We start from the raw sequence: 20,229 nt of genomic DNA on the forward strand, positions 1-20,229 counted from the left end.
AAAGAAGTTGTGGTCCATATATACAATGGAATATTACTCAGCTATCAGAAAGAACGAGTTCTCAACATTTGCTACAACATGGACAGCACTGGAGGAGATAATGCTAAGTGAAATAAGTCAAGCAGAGAAAGACAACTATCATATGATTTCTCTCATCTATGGAACATAAGAACTAGGATGATCGGTAGGGGAAGAAAGGGATAAAGAAAGGGGGGGTAATCAGAAGGGGGAATGAAACATGAGAGACTATGGACTATGAGAAACAAACTGAGGACTTCAGAGGGGAGGAGGGTGGGGGAATGGGATAGACCGGTGATGGGTAGTAAGGAGGGCACGTATTGCATGGTGCACTGGGTGTTATACACAACTAATGAATCATCGAGCCTTACATCGGAAACCGGGGATGTACTGTATGGTGACTAACATAATAAAAAATCATTAAAAAAAAAAAAAAAAAAAGATTATATTTATTTGAGAGAGAGCACGCGCCTGCACATGAGGGGAGAAGATCAGCAGAGGGAGAAGCAGACTTCCCACTGAGGAGGGAGCCCAATTCAGAGCTGGATGCCCAAACTCCCAGGATCATGACATGAGCTGAAGACAGATGCTTAACCGATTGAGCCACCCAGGCACCATAGGCAATGGTTTCTTAAATATGACACATAAAGCACAAGCAACCAAAGAAAAAAATACACAAATTGGACTTCATCAAAATTTAAAACTTTTGCACATCAAGAGACACTATCAAGAAAATAAAAAGACAACCTACAGAATGAAAGAAAATAATTGCAAGTTATCTATCTGGACAAGGTCTAGTATTCAGAATATACAAAGAACAATTCAACAATAAAAAGACAAATGATCCAACTAAAAAATGAATTTGATTTGAATAGATACTTCACCCGAGAAAATATACAAATGGCTAATGAGTACATAAAAATATTCTCAACATCATTAGTCATTGCGGAAATGCAAATCAAAGCCACAATGAACCAAATAAAAAGCTTCTGAACAAACAAAATTTTAAATTTTAAATTAAAAAAAAAAAGCTTTTACACGGCAAAGGAAACCATCAACAAAACAAAAAGGCACTACTGAGTAGATGATAGCTGCAAATGATACATCCAGTAAGGGGTTAATGTCTAAATATATAAAGAACTTACACGACTCAGCACTAAAAAGGAAATAATCTGATTAAAATGTAGGCAGAGGATCTGAATAGACATTTTTCCAAAGAAGACATACAGATGGCCAACAGACACATGAAAAGATGCTCAACCTCATTCACTAATCAGGGAAATACAAATCAAAACCACAATGACATATCAGTCGGAATGGCTAGTATCAAAAAGAAACAACAAGGGGCTCCTGGCTGGCTAAGTTGGTAGAGCATGAGACTCTTGATCTTCGGGTCATGAGTTCGAGCCCCACATTGGGTGTAGAGATTACTAAAGAAGAAAAGGAAAAGAAATAACAAGTGTTGGTGACAATGTGAAGAAAACAGAACCCTCATGCACTGTTGGCGGGAATATAAACTGGTGCAGCCACTTTGGAAAACAGAATGAAGGTTCCTCAAAAATTTAAAAATAGAAATACCATATGATCCACTTCTGGGTATTTACCCAAAGAAAACAAAAACACTAATTTGAAAAGATACATGCACCCCTGGGTTTATTGGGGCATTATTTACAAAGCCAATATAGAAGCAGCCCAAGTGTCCACCAACAGATAACTGGATAGAGAAGATGTGGTATACATCTTTGAATATTACTCAGCCATAAAAAGAAAGAGAGAGAGAGAGAGAGATCTTGCCATTTGCAACAACATGCATAGACCCAGTTAGTATTAAGCTAAGTGAAATAAGTCAGACATAGAAAGACAAATGTAATTTCACTCGTATGTAGAATCTAAAAAACAAAACAAAAGTACTCTTAAATACAGAGAACTGGTGGTTGCCAGAGGGAGGTGGATGGGAGAATGGATGAAACAGGTAAAGGGGACTAAGAGGTACAAACTTCAGTAATAAAATAAATAAGTCAAGAAGATGAGAAGTACAGCATAGGAAATATAATCAATGATATTGTAATAACATTGTATGGCAACCAATGGTAACTACACTTACATGGTGAGCAATGAATAATGTATAGAACTATCAAATCAAGATGTTGAAACTAATGTAACAGTTTTGTTGTATGTATGTCAATTATACTTCAAGAATTAAAAAAAAAAACTTTTCCAAAAAATTTTAAAAATTAGAAAAATAAAACCACAGTGAGATACTACTTCACACCTAGGGTGGCTGTAATCAAAAAGACAAACAAGATGGGGTGTGGCAAGCATATGGCAGGCCTAGGAGCCTTTCCAGTGATGCTAGGAGCCTTTCCAGTGAGAATGCAGGGTGCTACAGCTGCTTTGGGAAGCATTTTTGCAGTTTTTCAAAAGGTTAGATATGTAGTTGCCATATGACCCAGAAACTGCACTCCCAGGTATATACCCAGAAGTACTGAAAACATGCTTAATCCTACAACTCAACAGGAAGGAAGGAAGGAGGGGAGGAAGGGAGAGAGGAAGGGGAGGGAGGGAGAGAGGAAGGGGAGGAAGGGAGAGAAGAAGGAAGGGAGGGAATAATCTGATTAAATAAATAGGCAAAGGACTTGAATAGACATTTCTCCAAAGACGACATACAAATGGCCAACAGGTATGTGAAAAGGTACTCAGTATCACTCATCATCAGGAAAATACAAATCAAAACCACAATGAGATACCATCTCACACCTATTAAAATAGGTACTATCAAAAAAAACCAAGAGAAATAGGGGCACCTGTCCGGCTCAGTCGGTAGAGCATATGACTCTTGATCTCAGGGCCATGGGTTCAATCCCCCCCGTTGGGCACAGAGAGTACTTAGAAAAAAAGAAATAGTAAGTGTTGGCTAGGATGTAGAGAAATCAGAGTCCTTGCACACTGATACAAAATCATACAGCTGCTATGGAAAATAGTATGGAAATTCCTCAAAAAATTAAAAATAGAACTACCTTATGATCCAGCAATTCCTCTTCCGGGTATATACCCCAAAGATTTCAGACCAGTATCTCGAAACATCTCCATTCCTATGTTCACTGCAGCAAGATTCACAACAGCCCAGATATGGAAACAACCTAAATGCCCATCAACTGATGAATGGATAGAAAAAATGTGGTATCTACCTACAATGGAATACTACTGAGCCTTAAAAAGGAAGGAAATCCTGCCATATGTGATAACATGAATGAACCCAGAGGATATTAAGTGAGATAAGTCAGTCACAGAAGGACAAACACTGCTTGATTCCACTCATGCAAGGTATCTAAAATAGTCAAACTCAGAGAAACAGAGTAGAATGGTGGTTGGCAGGGGAGAAGGGGAAACAGGACTTGTTTGATGGGTATAAAGTTTCAGTTATGCAAGATGGATGAGTTCTCAAAATCTGCTACACAACAGAGTGCTTACAGCCGACAGTACTATACTGCGTACTTGAAATTTTATTAAGAGGGTAGATCTCAGGTTAAGTGCTCTTACCACAGTAAAAACAAGGAAAAAGAAAGGATATGTTCACACAAACATTTGTACATGAATGTTCATGGCAGCATTATTCATAATAACCACAAAGTAAAAATAACCCAAATGTCCTTCAAATGATGAAAAGATAAAGTGTGACTGGTCCACACAACAAAGTATTATTCAGCCACAAAAGTGTTCAAGAGTTCAGCTGAGGACTGACAAGAACGTGCACGGGAGGACACTACCTGAGGCTAGAGACAACCAATCAAAAGGTTTAGAGAAAACAGTACCCAGTGCTTACAGAGGGCCAACAACGGGCCTGTTCCCTCCAACCAGACTGAAAAAAAATCCCATAATTCTAGAGTACTCAGAAAAGTACCTGCCTCAATAAATGAGGAATAATAATAAGTGAGGAATAAATAGCTCTAGATTAAATACTACCCTGGTGCCATTCAATAAACCTTAAAAGACAGAACAGAAAGGATCCAACAGTTTCCAAATTTTTTAACTGCAGCCTAGAATAAGGTCAGGGAAAATATGGGAACTGCAGGAAATCAGGGAAAACATTAAGAAAATAAGACCCAATGAGGAGAAAAATCAATGAAAATTAACCCAGAACAGGGACACCTGGGTGGGTCAGTTGGTTAAGTGTCAGACTCTTAATCTCAGCTCAGGTCTTGATCTCAGGGTCGTGAATTCAAGCCCTGAGTTGGGCTCCATGCTGGGCGTGGAGCCTACTTAAGGGGGAAAAAAAAAAAAAACAGAATAGATACAGATGTTAAAATTAACAGAAAATGACTCTAAAACAGCATTCTGTATAACTATACTCCATATATTCAAAAAGTTAAGTAGTGACATGAAAGACATAAAAAAGACCTAACTTCCAGGGACAAAAATCACAACTTCCACCATGAAAAATACACTGGATTATAAAGACTTGGCAACTTGAAGGCCTAGCAACAGCAACTGCCCAAAAAGAAACAAAGAGAAAAGCAAGTTAAAAAAATGAATCGATCAGCTATGGGACAGCCTGACCTATGCATACTAGGAGTCCCCAAAAGGAATAAGGGAGAAAAAACTTGAAGAAATAATGGCCAAAAAATGTAAAAATTTGATAAAAACTATGAACTTGCAAATTCAAGAGGCTCAACAAAATCCAAACACAAGAAACATGAAGAGAATTACACTAAGGCACATCATAATCAAATTGCTCCAAAAATAAAAAAATGCTAACTGTTAAAAGCAACCAGAAAAAAAAAAAAAAAAGACAGGTGAAGCACGCACAAGAACAAAGATAAGGATAACAGCAGATTCGTCATCAGAAACAATCAGGAAAAAGACAAAAGAACTGACATCTTAAAGCACAGAAAGAAAAAACTGCCAGCCTAGAATTCCATACCCAGCATAAGTATTTTCCGAAAAAAGGCAAAATGAACACTTTGCAGATATATGAACCCTAAAAGAAGTCAGTACCAGCAGAACAGCACTACAAGAAACATTAAAGGAAGTCCTTTAGGCAGAAGGAAAAATGGACACAAAAAATAGAAATATAGACACCCAAAAATGAAGAGCACAGTTAATGTAACTACATGGGTAAATATATGGCTTTTCTTTTTTTTTTTTCCAAAGATTTTATTCATTTATTTGAGAGAGCGAGAGAGAGAGAGAGAGAGAGCATGCTGGAGCATGATGGGGGGGAGGGGGCAGAGGGAGGAGCAGACTTCCCGCTGAGCAGAGAGCCCAACATGGGCCTCTGGGTCTTGATCCCAGGACCCTGAGATCACGACCTGAGCTGAAGGCAGATGCTTAACCCACTGAGCCACCCAAGCGCCCCTGGCTTCCTTCTTACTATTTAAATATCTTTAAAAGATAATTGAATGTTTTAACTGATCATTTAAACACAAAAAATAAATACAATGTTATTAAAGTAAAATATGTGACAACAGTCCAAAAGTTGGAGGGGAGAAATGGAATGTCAATTATATCAAGATAAAGCTGTTAAAAAATTAAAGGTTGGATAAAATAATATCTAAAGACCTTCCAAAGAAAAAATTTATAATGTAATAATTCAATGTTACAACTTCTTATTCTCCTAGATTCTTTTTCTTTAAAATATATGTGATAACCTCTCCATTTTGCTACATATTTTTTGTATGTGCATCTATGCATTAAAAAAAAATTAGAGGGGTGCCTGCGTGGCTCAGTCAGTTAAGCATCTGCCTTCGGCTCAGGTCATGATCCTAGGGTCCTGGGATCAAGCCCCACATCAGGCTCCTTGTTCAGCAGGGAGCCTGCTTCTCCCCTCTGCCTGCCACTCCCCCTGCTTGCACTCTCTCTCTCTTTGACAAATAAATAAATAACATCTTTAAAAAAAAATTAGAGGGTTTTCCAATATACCTTTCTCCTGGAATCTCACTAAAAGAGAAAGAGTAATAAACAGTAAAAGAATTAATGAGGAAATTTATAAGGAAAAAGAATAAAAAATGTGGAAACAGCAATCAAGACTTGTGCATCAACTCTCCAGCTCCCAAAATATCGAATGGCGTAGCATTTAGGAAAAGGCTGAAACTGAACAATCTGAAGGGGGGATTTGAAACCTTAAGCCCTGGAAAGACTCAAGAATGAAAGGCAGCAATAGCTGTGAAAGCATGCTTTAGAATGGAACTAGAAACAGAAGGAATGGGTTAAAATCTGTTTAAGAGGGGCGCCTGGGAAGGGGTGCCTGGGTGGCTCAGTCGTTAAGCAGCTGCCTTCGGCTCAGAGCGTGATCCCAGGATGCTCCGCTGGGAGCCTGCTTCTTCCTCCCACTCCCCCTGCTTGTGTTCCCTCTCTCGCTGGCTGTCTCTCTCTCTGTCAAATAGATAAAATAAAATCTTTAAAAAAAAGGGGGGGGGTGCGCCTGGGTGGCTCAGCCGTTAAGCAACTTCCTTGGGCTCAGGTCGTGATCCCAGGATCCTGGGATTGAGCTCTGCACCGGGCTCCCTGCTCAGCGGAGAGCCTGCTTCTGCCTCTCACACTCTCCCTGCTTGTGTTCCCTCTCTAGCTATTTCTCTGTGTGTCAAATAAATAAATAAAATCTTTAAAAAAAAAAAACTGTTTAAGAAACAGTGATACCCCCAAATTCTCTCTGCCACTTTGAGAAGACACATGACTTGCCCCTGACAAAAAAATGTAGGGCAGGCTGTAGGACTATAGCTTACTGGGCACGGAAGAGATGGGGTAAGAGGTCTACTGATGGCTGGGGGACAGGAGTGGGTGCTCACCTTCTGCATGTGAGACGCCCTAGTGTCCTGTATCTGCTTAGCTCCCAGAAAAGTAGCGGCCAAGTCTATGTCACCCGCACAGGGTAAGAAAGTAAAGAACAGAAGTAATATCTGAAACAGTTGAGATCATTAACCCCTGGGAAGTAAAAATAAGCAGAGGGAAGAACAGGGCACTTGATAGCTACTTTTTGGTTTTGACAGCTATTTTTTGTTAAAAACCTTGTATTACTGGGGTGCCTGGTTGGCTCAGTCGGTTAAGCCTCTGCCTTCCACTCAGGTCATGATCCCAGGGTCCTGGGATGGAGCTGCACATCGGGTTCCCTGCTCAGTGGGGAGCCTACTTCTCCCTCTGCCCCTCCCCCTGCTCGTGCATTCTTTCTCTCTCTCAAAATAAAATCTTTAAATTAAAAAAAAGAAACCTTATATTACTACTTGACCTTTTAAAATATACTCGTGTTATTTTTAAACCATGCACTTACATCATTTTGATAAAAATTATTTTTTAATTTGATTATCAGAGTACACATTAAAGTTCTCGTTCTGTTGTTGTTTTGTTAATTTACAAGTCTTTTCTTCCTTACCTTCTTCCCACCCGGCTTCTCCACGGTGAAAACTTCACTCCAGATCTGAATCCCTGTTGTTTCTGGGTCAGAGCCCCCTCTCCATGAAAACCCTGTTAATGGTTCTTCTGAGTCACCCAACCAATTTGAATGGCCACCTTCCTTCTATAGGAAAAATAAGAAATCTCCATTACATCTTAAATTTTGAGTAATTTTACCTATCAAGGATAATACCTGAGCTTATTTTGCTCTTTTGGACACAAAAGTCTCATTTTCCAATCTGAAATGAAATAATTCGAGCTTACCTGGAAATATAAGTATCGTAGCATAAAGTCCAGGAAGAAGGACTTGCCCTTTCGGAAGGCACCAGCCACCGACACCACCACCACATCAAGGTCTCGGATGTGGTCCTGCAAGAGAATGCTGGCCAAGGCCTTCTCTTCTAGCTCAAAGGAATGCTGGTCTTTCTGAACCAAAACAACCTGCACTGGACCAGGCTTTCCACTCTCCATGGCATCACCTAGATTGTTGTAGAGAGAAAAAAAATTAGTTTCAAATATTTTTTAAATTTGTATTTTTGAACATGGGAAAAGCAAAAACTTCTTAAATGGCACAAAAGCACTAACCACACAAGAAAAAATGACAAATTAGAGTTTTTGCTCATTAAATGACATCATTAATGGGGGATGGGGCAACTGGGTGATAGATATTAAGGAGGGCATGTGATGTAATGACCACTGGGTATTATATAAGACTGATGAATCACTGACCTCTACCACTGAAACCAATAATATATTATATGTTAATTAACTGAATTTAAATTTTTAAAAAAGACATCAAGATAAAGTAAAAATGAAAACCACAGACCAGGAGAAAATATTCACAATACTTATATCCAAAATCTCATATCCAGAATCAACACAGAAATCCGTAACAGAAGGTCAAATATTTCAATTTTTAAAATAGTAATAAGCAAAAGGCACTTCATTAAAAAAAGGATACCCAAATGGTCTATAATCCTATGAAGACGTGCTTAAATACCATTACTTACCAAAGAAATAGAAATTAAAACCATAATGAGATACCACTACCTGTCACAACAGAATGGGGCTAAAATTGAAAAGACTGACAATATCAACTGTGGGAGAAGCTGTGGTACGACTGAAATTGTCGCGTATTCTAATGGGAATATAACCACTTTGGAAAAGTGCTTGGCAGTAGCTACTAGAACTAAACATACCTATGATCCAGCAATTCTACTCTTAGGTATATAACTTAAGAGAAATAAGTGCTTATGCCCACCAAAAGACATAAATACAAGAATGTTCACACCAGGGGCGCCTGGCTGGCTCAGTCGGTTAAGCAGCTGTCTTCAGCTCAGGTCATGATCTCAGGGTCCTGGGATTGAGCCCCACATGGGGCTTCCCTGCTCGGCGGGGAGTCTGCCTCTCCCTCTACCCCTCCTCTGTGCTCATGCTCTCTCTCTAATAAACATATAAAGATGAGCAGAGTGCCTGAGGTGGGGCTCGATCCCAGGACCCTGAGATCATGACCTGAACCAAAGGCAGCCACTTAACCGACTGAGCCACCCAGGCGCCCCAATATATAAAATCTTTAAAAAAAAAAAAAAAAAGTTCACATCAACTTTATTCAAAATAGTCCAAAACTAGAAACAATTCAAATGTCCACCAGCAGTAGAAAGGGGTGCCTGCCACAGCTAAGCCTTTCACATACATTTTATTTAATCCTCAGAACAACCCCATGTGGTAAATACTACTACCTCATTTTTAAAAATAAGGAAACTAGGGCTTACAAAAGTTAAACATCTTGTCCAACGGGTTCTGGAGAAAAGCCTGAAAGGATCTTTAGGTGGCTAGGACTTGCAGATCATTCTTAATAACCTAGTCAACATTTTAGGGGCAATTAATTCTTTAGCTCAAAATTAAGCACCAACTAATAGTTTCCCTACCAGAGTTGAAAGCAGAAAGATATCAATTTTTTGAAATTCACAGAGCCACTTAGTAGCTATGGATTTATGGGAAGTTTATGAAAAACTACCAGTGTGACCTAGTAAAGCCTAGAAGCAAAGCACTATTTCCCTAAGTGTGAGTATGTACCACTGGTCACTGGCATTAAAGATGTTTTCATGTAGTTAAAAGGACATTTGTTTATTTTATTAATTATGTATTTTAATGTATAAAAGGAAACAAAACCATGTTTTAATGGATTATTACTTAGAAGGATGCTAAGTTTAAAAGGTGAATCAATTCAGAGTAAATTAAAAAACAAATATGAAGCAAAGCACAGTAAGGTAAGCAGATATGGCCAAAATCACAAATATAGTCCCCAAATTACTTTTGTCTCAGAAGCACTGAAGGCTGCATGATCACAGCAGACAAAAATCAACAAAACAGCTTGACTGCCAGACTCTACCCATTAAGCTATGGGAACTGCTGCTCACTTTTTAACGCCAGGATCACGCCCTGAGCCGAAGGCAGACGCTTAACCGCTGTGCCACCCAGGTGCCCCCGCTGCACACTTTTTAAACTATATCAGAAAGCAACAAAAGGTTCTTGCCATTTTATATTTTTATCAAACTAGTGGAAAACAAGTTAAAAATATACATTAACTGTCATGATATGGTTGTAATAAATGTATATTACTATTTTTCTTTCCCATTACTGCCTGGATAAAAAGGAAACATTTCTGTGAATAACCTCTTACGGTTCTTCATTGCCACAACAGCAGATGAATCCAGGACCTAAAGACCTTCAATCTTTCATAGAAAAGAACTAACGAGAACAATTCATTCAGATCTTATGGATAAGCCTCAGGGTCAAGTACTGTGCAAGATGCAGGGTGGTTCCAAAGTCCCAGAGATGGCTGGTTGCTCCCCCAACATTCATTTTCCCCTCCTGCTATGGCAACTGATTTTTAGCTGGGCGTAAAAACTGCCCAAAAGAAACCCATTTTCAACCCAACCTTGTAGCAGGGGTATCACTGTATGACTAAGTTCTGACTGGAAATGATATAGCAACTTCTGGGACATGCATTTTCCCCTTTCCTCCTAGCTGGATGCATTCGTGGGAGGGAGTCATCCTGCACCAGGCACATGAGGGCAATGCCCCAGAAATACTGGAGCAACAAGAGAGGGAAGGCTTAGGACTTCATGTAGCAGAACTGCCCTGCTGGCTCACTTTTATGTGAAATATATAAACAAATGTCTACCTTGTTTAGATAACTAATTCAAAGGCTGTATCAGGTATGACCAAACCCAGTAACCAGTACAACAGTCCCCCAGGACTTCACAATTAAGTTCATGATACTGGCTCTTTCCATCTATTAAACCATTCAAGTTTACTGAGCAATGTGAATGTCCTGACACTTAGCAGGCACACAATAAACAATCATAAAAAGAATGAATCATATGTACTGTAATATAGCTGAAGGCCACAGCCCTGAGGATGCAGGTGGTTTTGCCAGAGCAACAGGCACAGAAGATAAGATTACCTGGGCTACTGACAAGATGGAATAATCCAATGACAAGAATGTATGCAGCTGTGCACAATGAACTGGACTTCAAGAGAAGAGGAAGACCACTGAGGACACTTGGGGGGAAAAAGGTGATAAGGCCCTTCACTCATCTCTTCCTTTCTTTCTGCCTACAGTACAGTGAAAAGGAAGAGAGAACCAGGCTATGTTTAATTGGAGGAGCTGGGGTGATCTTGCATTTCTCTTCAAACAGTTTACTGGGCATGCTGGATTTAAAAAGATCTTGTTCCTTTGGTTTTGGTCCACTTAAGGGAAAAATCATTGTGAACTGCACACATCACCAACAATTCAATTTAAACAAACAGAGTTGCTCACTTTTCACCGTATCATCTTTCTCTCTCACTTCCTAAGACAAGACAGTATCTTTTTTTCTAAAAGATTTATTTATTTTGAGAGAGTGAGCGAGCGGGGGGAGGGGCAGAGGGAGAGAATCTCCAGCAGACACCACACTGAGCATGGAACAGGACGCAGGGCTCAATTTCACGACCCTGAGATCCTGAGCAGAGCCGGATCCAAGAGTCGGACACTCCACTGACTGAGCCAGCCAACTGCCCCCAAGTCAGTATTATTGATCTTCCAAGTAAAAACTTTATTTCTACTTACCCCTTTCCAGATGCCATATAAATGCCCTTTGCTCTTTAAAAAAATTGCTAAAAGGGGTGCCTGGCTGGCACAGTTGGAAGCACACGCAACTCTTAATCTTGAGGTCATGAGTTCAAGCCCCACATGGGGTGTAGAAATTACTTAAGTAAAACTAAAAAAATAGCAATAATAAAAAAATAAATGTCCTTTGCTGATTTATCCCCATATCTCAGGGTCCTCAATCACTTAGTCAAGGGACGCCTGGGTGGCTCAGTCAGTTAAGCGTCTGCCTTCGGCTCAGGTCATGATCCTGGGATCCTGGGATTGAGTCCTGCATAAGGCTCCTTGCTCAGCAGAGAGCCCGCTTCTCCCTCTGCCCGCTGCTCCTCCCGCTTGTGCTCGCACGCTTTCTCTCTCTCTGATGAATAAGTAAATAAAATCTTAAAAAAAAAAAAAAAGATCCCTTAATCAAAACCTCAGGACCTTCTCCCTTAGGCCTTACCACCTCCCAATCTTTCTCGCCTGTTAGGTACCATCCCCAAGTGTTGCTTTAATGATGCGACCTCATCCATTAGGGTTGACCTCCTTCATTATAGCACATAAATACATCATGATGGCAACTACATAAGGGCTAGCATAAACACTTTATGGATCATGGGCTCAAAGCTAAATCTCCATCCTCTAAGTCAAAGCCTTTCACCATTCTCTTCCCGCTGCCTTGGTTCCTCTTCTTCCTTATCCCCCCATTCTCTCAGGCAAATTTACTTTCACTCGTCTTTCTACTAAAGAAACTTAGGATTCAGGTCCTGTCCTGCCTTGATTCCAAAATTTCAAGTGTACAACCTGTTCAACCACTTGCTCCCATGGCCTGAAATGCACGTTCCCCCCCAACTCCAGACAAACGCTGACCCTTCAACACCCACCTTACCCTCCCTCTGGCCCCATCCTCTGCGTATCACTTTACATGGTATACTAAAAAGAAAACAGGTTCTGGAATCAAGATACAGCAGGGCTTGAATGCTTACTTTCTCCCCTCTAGAATGTAAATTCCATGAGGACAAGAATTTTTGTCTCTTCTGTTCAGTATCCAGACATAGTAGATACCCAATAAATATTTGTGGAATAACTAAATAAACTCCACCACTTAGTCTCGATGTGACTGGATAAATTTCTAACCACTTGCAGCTCCATTTAGAAACTGAATACTCATTTCAAAGCCCAGAGTCTAACACATATTAGGAACTCAATAAAGTGGTCCCACTTTCCTATTTCCACTAAAACCTCATACATACTATATTATCCCACCCAGTATAATATTATCATTTGTAATCATGATTTATCACCCAACTGGGAACTTCTAGGGAGTAGGGGAAACTATCACGTTCAGCCCCAGTATCTAAAAGGAAGAATAACAGTTTCCTAGTATTGTGAACACTAAACCCAGTAACACTTGTCAAGCACCTCAATAAAAACCAGTTTCTTCCCTTCCCCCATGTGGTCTCCTTTCTTTCTCAGCCAAACTCCTTGAAGGTATGTCTTCAACCACTTACCTACCCATTCCCTTCTCATTGCCTTACAACCTAACTTCCCTCTCAATCTTCTTACTGAAACTATTAGCTAGTTTATCCATGACCTCTCTTGCCAAATCCAACGGCCCTTTCTTCATTCTCATTCAACACCCTCTACAAAAAACACAACTGCCACCTGCTTCCAGAACTCCTGAAAACCTCTGGTCTCAGTGACAGTGACCATTTCTAGCTTCCTCCCAACCTCTTCACCGTCTCCTTTCACTACTTCTTTTTCTCTTCAGCCTCCTGTGAGCTCCACTGGTGCTCTGCCTCAGTCTTGCAGTTCTCCTTCACCCCTGCAATGAGCTCTTTACTCATAATTTCTTTTTTTTTTTTTTTTATTATTTATTCGACAGAGATAGAGACAGCCAGCGAGAGAGGGAACACAAGCAGGGGGAGTGGGAGAGGAAGAAGCAGGCTCATAGCGGAGGAGCCTGATGTGGGGCTCGATCCCATGACGCCGGGATCACGCCCTGAGCCGAAGGCAGACGCTTAACCGCTGTGCCACCCAGGCGCCCCTCTTTACTAATAATTTCACTTTACCCTCTTTCGGTGATGCAACTTCATTAATTTCTAACCTGCATTCAGGTCCAAACATACAACTGCCTCAGGGACAGATGCACCTGGATATTCCACCATCACCTCCTTCTCAGGAGTAATATGTAGAAATACATGGGCATACGAGTCAAGAGACGAGTTCCTGTTCCAGTTCTACCACTAACAGCCTGTGTGATTCTGGGCATGTCTAGTCTTTGGTCTCAAGAGTGAAACGAGTCAAGATTTAATGTTTAGAAACCCTCCAGTACTGGGGCACCTGGGTGGCACAGCGGTTAAGCGTCTGCCTTCGGCTCAGGGCGTGATCCGGTGTTGTGGGATCGAGCCCCACATCAGGCTCCTCTGCTATGAGCCTGCTTCTTCCTCTCCCACTCCCCCTGCTTGTGTTCCCTCTCTCGCTGGCTGTCTCTATCTCTGTCAAATAAATAAATAAAATCTTTAAAAAAAAAAAAAAGAAAGAAAGAAACCCTCCAGTACTAACACTTTCTATGTCTACTTGTGGCATTATCGCAATGAATCCTCTCACTTAACTCCACTTCTCTCAAATCTCTACCTCTCGGCCTCCATATCTTCCCTGACTCTACCTTCTTATATACTATATAGCTCCAAATCCAATCATTTCCTCCTTTATTTTAGATTTGAGAGAATGAGCGAGCACGGGGGGGGGGGGGAGCCACAGAGAAAGAGGGAGAGAGGATCTTAAGCAGACTCCGCACTGAGCATGCAGCCCGATGTGGGGCTTGATCCCATGACCTTGAGACCACAACCTGAGCTGAAACCAAGGGTTGGACGCTTAACCCACTGCGCCACCCAGGCACCCCTCATTTCCTCCTTCTAGGACTTAAGCTTGTTTTAGCAAAGGTTGTTACTCTCTAGTGAGGCAGAATGTACAGGAGAAAGGCCTTCCCTAACACTCAGGGCCCAGCTGTACAATGACTGTACAACACCATGAATAAATCATTTAACTTCTCTGTGTCTCAGTTTCCTCTACAAAACCAGGCAGTTAGGTGAAGCTATTTTGTAGCTCTAAGATTCAATGACTCTTTAACAATTGAAAATTTCCTGCAAAATGTCTAAATTGGCCAAACTTGCTAGGTAACCTATGCATTCCTTGGCTTTATTTAAATTGTACTGGCCCAGCTAAAGAACAGATCAAAATTTATAATGATAAAAACATTAAAGCAACTTGCTCAGTAAGGACACACACAAAAGCTTTTGAGGTTTAGGGTTTCGTTTTGAGGGTTTGGGGGAGGATGGGGGAGGGGTTACCCCAATTGCATTGAAATTACTCCCACTTCTCAGGAATCTTAAACTCTGGAGAGCTAACCTCCAAGAATGGTATTAGAAACACCTTTAGATGACATCCTTCCATGCCTTCTCCCTTTTGTGAAGCAATTAGCCACTCCGAGACAACAGTAATGCTCACTTATATGAACAGTTAATGCTTATTTAGATGCAGAGTTAATGCTGTATTATGTTCATTTATATGAATGAATAACAGATGAGACATTCTGGTACACATACAAAGATATGACCTGACCATAGTCACAACTGTCATCCATATTCACGTAAGTGAACTTAAAACCTATGTTTTTAAAAAAAGATGAGTAGAACAAACCCTGTATCACACTGCCATTTCTGACTATTGCTGTAAATAGCAAATGGTAATACTGAATCAGCCTTCATTTCAGTTATGTAGGAAGTGCTGAAAATATCTGGATAATTAAAAAGCCTTTCAAGAGCTTATGTGGCAGCTACAACTTTTTTTCTAATTACTTTTAAAGTACTCATTTAGCCTTTACTTTTGGCACAACACACCTTAACCCACAATAACCAATAGGTTTAAATATGCCTGTTCAAATAGACTGGCTCTGCACTAAAATGACAAAAACAGACAACCCAAGTAGAAAGAAGGTGAAAGACTAACAGGTGAAACTAATTATCATAGGGGAAACTTTGTAGAGATCTCAGCAAATTACAGCATTAATTCTTCTAGAATGATCTGAATTTTTGTCTTAAAGATTTTTTATTTATTTATTTGAGAGAGAGAAAGAGAGAACACATGAGCAGGAGGGGCAGAGGGAGAGGGAGAGACAATCTCAAGCAGACCCTGCACTGAGTGAGGAGCCCAAAAGGCTCCATCTCATGACCCAGAGATCACAACCTGAGCCAAAACCAAGACTCAAACTCTCAACTGACTGCTCCTCCCAGAAGCCCCTGCAGCTACTTTTTAAAAAGTCTTTTAGGGGTGCCTGGGTGGTGCAGTCGGTTGAGCATTCAATTCTTGGTTTCAGCTCAGGTCACAATCGAAGGATCCTGGGATGGAGCCCCACATCCGGCTCCACACTCAGTGTGGAGTCAGCTTGAGATTCTTTCTCCCTCTGCCCCTCCCGCTCATGCTCTCTCTAAGATAAATGAATAAAATCTTTAAAAAAAAAGTTTTAAAAATTCAAAAGTGGCTGCATAGGCTAAATAAAAGTCGGTGAGACTACTGAATCATAACTGGCCTTTTCAGTCCTATGGAAAACATACATTCTAAGAAATAAATTCTATCAAAAAACATTATAGCAGAAAAAAAGTTTAAATTCCCCTCAAATATTTGAAAAGACCATCTGAACAGTGATAAATTCAATGAAACTAGTTAGCTGGAAGCAGTTACAACTGCTATTTCAGGAAATTCATATGGAATTTAGTTGATCAATTCGACAGTGCAGACCAGGGTTTCTCAACCTCGGCACTACTGGTATTTTGGGCTGGGTAACTCTTTGTTGTACGGAGCTAGCGTATTCATTGTAGGATACTTAGCAGCAGCTCTGGCCTCTACCCACTAGATACCAGTAGTGCTACCGCCTGGCTGTACGATCCAAAAATGTCTACAGATATTGCTAAATGTCTCACTGCAGCAAAATCACCCTGGGTTAAGAACCACTACGGGAGAGCCAGCCCCACCGCTCGTCTTTACTATTCAGAGTTCCAAAAAGCAAATTAACTACAGTTTCAGAAACATTTCACTAAGTAGACTGTATGACTCAGGGTAAAGTTATGACCTGAGTTTTCCACTCTCCTTTTGAAACACATTTACTAAAGGGCAAGAACAACACACCCAAAAACAGAAGCATACCATTTCATGCCTTGTTCTGGCAGTCTTTAAAGTTCCTAATTCAGGCAAGGCCAGAGAAAACACATCATCATATATGACAGTAAGCCCTCAGCCAACTCAAACTGCTGGGTGTGGTTCCATTTTGCTGATGGTGAAGGAGCGCTTTTATATAGTCTATTTTGTCTTAAGGCAGTAAGTATGCTGGTAGATACATGTACATTTTTAAACTTGTTTCAATAAAAATACTACTTATACCCAACAGAAGAGAATATTGGGGGAAATTTACATTCGAATCAAAGGGGTTAAGAGGAAACTTTCTCAATTCATCTGTCATAACAAATCATACTTTAGCACAGAATACTGAATAAAACCACACTTTATCAATTTTGTTGTGCTTTATGGATTTATAAAGACCAATTAAGACTAAACACTACTTCAGACTCAGAAATGCTGAGACTAGGTTAAATCTAAAAATGATTCCAGGCTATGCTATAGAAAAAAATTATTTTTATTAATAGAATGAGTTCAATATTCATCTTGACTCTTCCCTAAAAATAAAAAATCACCAAAATCAGGGCACCTGGGTGGCTCAGTCAGTTAAGCCTTCAAATCAGATCCTGATCCCAGGGTCCTGGGATGCACCCCCGAACTAGGCTCCCTGCTCAGCAGGGAGCCTGCTTCTCCCTCTCCTGTGCACGAGCGAGTGAGCTCGAGCACTCTGTCTCTAATACATAAATAAAATCTTAAAAAAAAAAAAATACCAAAATCAATTTCGTTACCTGAAGGTTCTGTGTTCCAGATGAATAAGGCTTTCTTAATTGGCAGTATTTGACTTGGATTCCTTATGATTTCAAGACATAAAAACAGTTAATCTACTTTGTTTTTTCACCGACTATACCAGTAAAGTCTATTTCCTAACTTATACTTTAGCTGTGAAATATATCAACAAGTTCTATCAAAATAAATGCTAATAAAAAGCATTCTTTACAAAGTTGCAAAGAGCATCAACTTCTCAATACACTGATATTATAAACTATACTTCCTATTAAGTAACAAATCAATTCAAATGTAAGCAACCACCTATAGGGAAAATTTATTGTATGCAAATTAAATTACTCAGGATTCTTTTTAACTTTTGCCTGGCCCTCAAGGAATTAAATCAGCATCTGTGGGTCCCAGTGCATTGTCAGGTTTAAAATACCGCAGGTTATTCTAATCACGCAGCAGAATTGAGATCCACAGCCCAACTAAAGGGTTTTTTTTTCTTTTCTTTTAAATAAAAGCTTTCCCCTCACTCTTTCCCCTTGATGTTTTTTAAAGAATATACTCCCAAAACCTCAAAGATAACTTGGGAAAATAGTTTAAAATTCAGATTAATTTTAAAATGCAACTGCGTTATTTGAACAATTTCTCAGTTCACAAGGCCATAGAAACTTTGTTAACAGGCATGCCTAGTCATTATAGGCAAATTCTAGTTCTCAACCAGTTCACACAACCTGGGGTTCCCTATTTCATTGGAATCTTAATATGTAGCCAAACTGTTAAGTAACCTAGCACTGGGGATTGTGGGAGGTAGAGAGAACTTTATACTAATTTCTTGCTTCTTACAATTCTCTACTATCTCATTTTAAATTAGTGTGCATTTATCCTTTATTCTGAGATTTAGAAATCATAAAAATGAAAAACACACGTGCTCCACTGTAAAACACCAATTTCAAAAAGCCTACTCCAAACAACTCCCATTGAGTGAAAACTACAAAAAGGATGCTAGTACACATATTTATCCTGTTGTCATTTTCCCTAATTTCATGATTACTCCACTGAGATAGTAAATGGTACCTAATAAAACAATGCGCTGTACTAGTGTTAATTATTCATTACATAGAGATCCTTTGCATCCAAGCCTTTCCTTTACAGGTGGTAAAGCAGAAACAGGGATTTCTAGACTACAAACTAGTTTCTGTGTAAAGTGAAGGAAAAAAAAAAGCACTAATTTGAATTTCAGTTCACTGCAATACTGAACACTTGACATGGATTAAAACCACGCAGGTTTTGCTTCTCCAAAACCAAGCCAAAACGTGAAACTGCGTTTTTCGTCCGTTAGTTCTTTTCTCCCTTTCACAAAACATTCCACCCAACCTCGTATTGAAATTTGAGGGCTGGGATTTATTTATTAAGATTCTTCAATGTTCTTTCCTTTTTTTGCCTTTAGATTTCGCAAGTGAAACTTTTGGCGATTTCAATAGCACACACATTAAGCAAGAATAAAGCCAGGTAAAATGACAGATGAAGGTATCCTTCGATTTTTGATGACTACTTGATCTTTAATTCTTCTACCATTTTTTATGTCTTCAGGAAAGCAAGAGAACAACGTACGATGCCAAACGTACTGAAAGAACTTCCTAAAATGCAATTAAGGCCACATTCTTTTATCTCGTTAATAAAAAGAAGTGTGGGTTTAAAATCAACCTTCCTAATGCATGTTGTCAGCGCCTCGAGGTCGTTAAGATTTAAAAAAAAAAAAAAAAAAGCTTCCAACTCCAAGAACTTCGCAGCCGTCCAGCGCTTTGTCAAAGGCTGAAAATAAAGCATCTACCTTTCCCGCTGCCCGGGACTCGGGTTCCCGGCCCGCGAGCCTGCGAAGCGCCATGCAGGGAGGGAGCCGGAGCCCCGGAGCGCGCGGCTCAGCCAGGGCGGGGCCGGCGGGGCCGCGGCTGCTGGACGCCGCCCGCCCCCCGACCGTAGAGCACTGCCGGCCTCCCTCCAGCGCAGGGCCCGACCGCCGAGGGCTGCCGCTCCCCCTGCGAGCCGAGGGAAGCGCCGCCCGCGCCCTACCGGCCGGGCCTCGCTAGCAGCCCCCGGCCCCGAATTCGCGGGCCGAGGTTACCCCAGCGAGGGGTGCAGGGTCCTAGCCCCGGGACGAGGAACGGGCGGCGGTGCGGGCGGGCGTTCTCCTCGGAACTATAGTCGGGAGGGCGGCGGACGGGCCACGGAGCGGGTCCGGGGAAAATGGGCGCCTCACCTGCTCCTCCCGAGGCAGCCGCTACCGCTCGCTGAGGGGACAACATGGAGCCTCCGCCTTCAGCAGAAGCAGCAGGGGCGCGGAGAGGGGCGGGCTGAGTCGGGAACAAACTGGGCCTAGGAGGCGGGAAACGGGCGGGGCCTGGGCTCTAGAAGAAACTGGGTAGAAGGAGGGGCGCGCAGAGCTTCGAGGGAACGAACATAGGGCGGGTCTGCGAGGCCCGACGGACCGCGTTACTCCCGCCTAGCGCTGGGCGGGCCGGGGCGGAAAGGCGCACGCGGCCAAATCCCGCCACCGCCCGACGCCTGTGCTCGTGCGCGCGAGCGCGCCGCCGGCTACCTAGGACTGCGCACTGGGGACGGCGGTCCGTTGGGAATTGTAGTCCCACGCTCTCTGGATGCCCCGCCCGCAGTCCCTATTCTACGCACTCATCCGGGGCGGGGAGGAAGCGGAAGAGAGGAAAGGGACTTGGGGGGGGGGGGGGGGG

General features: G+C 41.4%; 1 protein-coding gene across 3 annotated transcripts in view; it reads right to left on the bottom strand.

Annotated features, from left to right (window-relative positions):
* The window catches only part of ATL3 (atlastin GTPase 3), a 56,341-nt gene that overhangs the window by 34,575 nt on the left and 1,537 nt on the right, over positions 1–20,229 (bottom strand). Inside the window, exons 1-4 of one of the 3 annotated variants that reach the window (XM_040639280.1) lie at positions 19,743–19,761; positions 17,500–17,561; positions 7,669–7,883; positions 7,385–7,528 (exon numbers count right to left, since the gene is read on the bottom strand). In XM_040639280.1, coding sequence (XP_040495214.1) covers positions 7,385–7,528; positions 7,669–7,875 — 351 coding nt within the window. In that variant the 5' untranslated portion in view covers positions 7,876–7,883; positions 17,500–17,561; positions 19,743–19,761. Of the gene's footprint in view, positions 1–7,384; positions 7,529–7,668; positions 7,884–17,499; positions 17,562–19,742; positions 19,882–20,229 lie in introns of those variants that run through there. The other 2 variants (XM_040639278.1, XM_040639279.1) reach the window with 2 other exon arrangements.

This window comes from Ursus maritimus, unplaced genomic scaffold, assembly GCF_017311325.1.
Source record: "Ursus maritimus isolate PB19 unplaced genomic scaffold, ASM1731132v1 scaffold_23, whole genome shotgun sequence".
Lineage (NCBI taxonomy): Eukaryota > Metazoa > Chordata > Mammalia > Carnivora > Ursidae > Ursus > Ursus maritimus.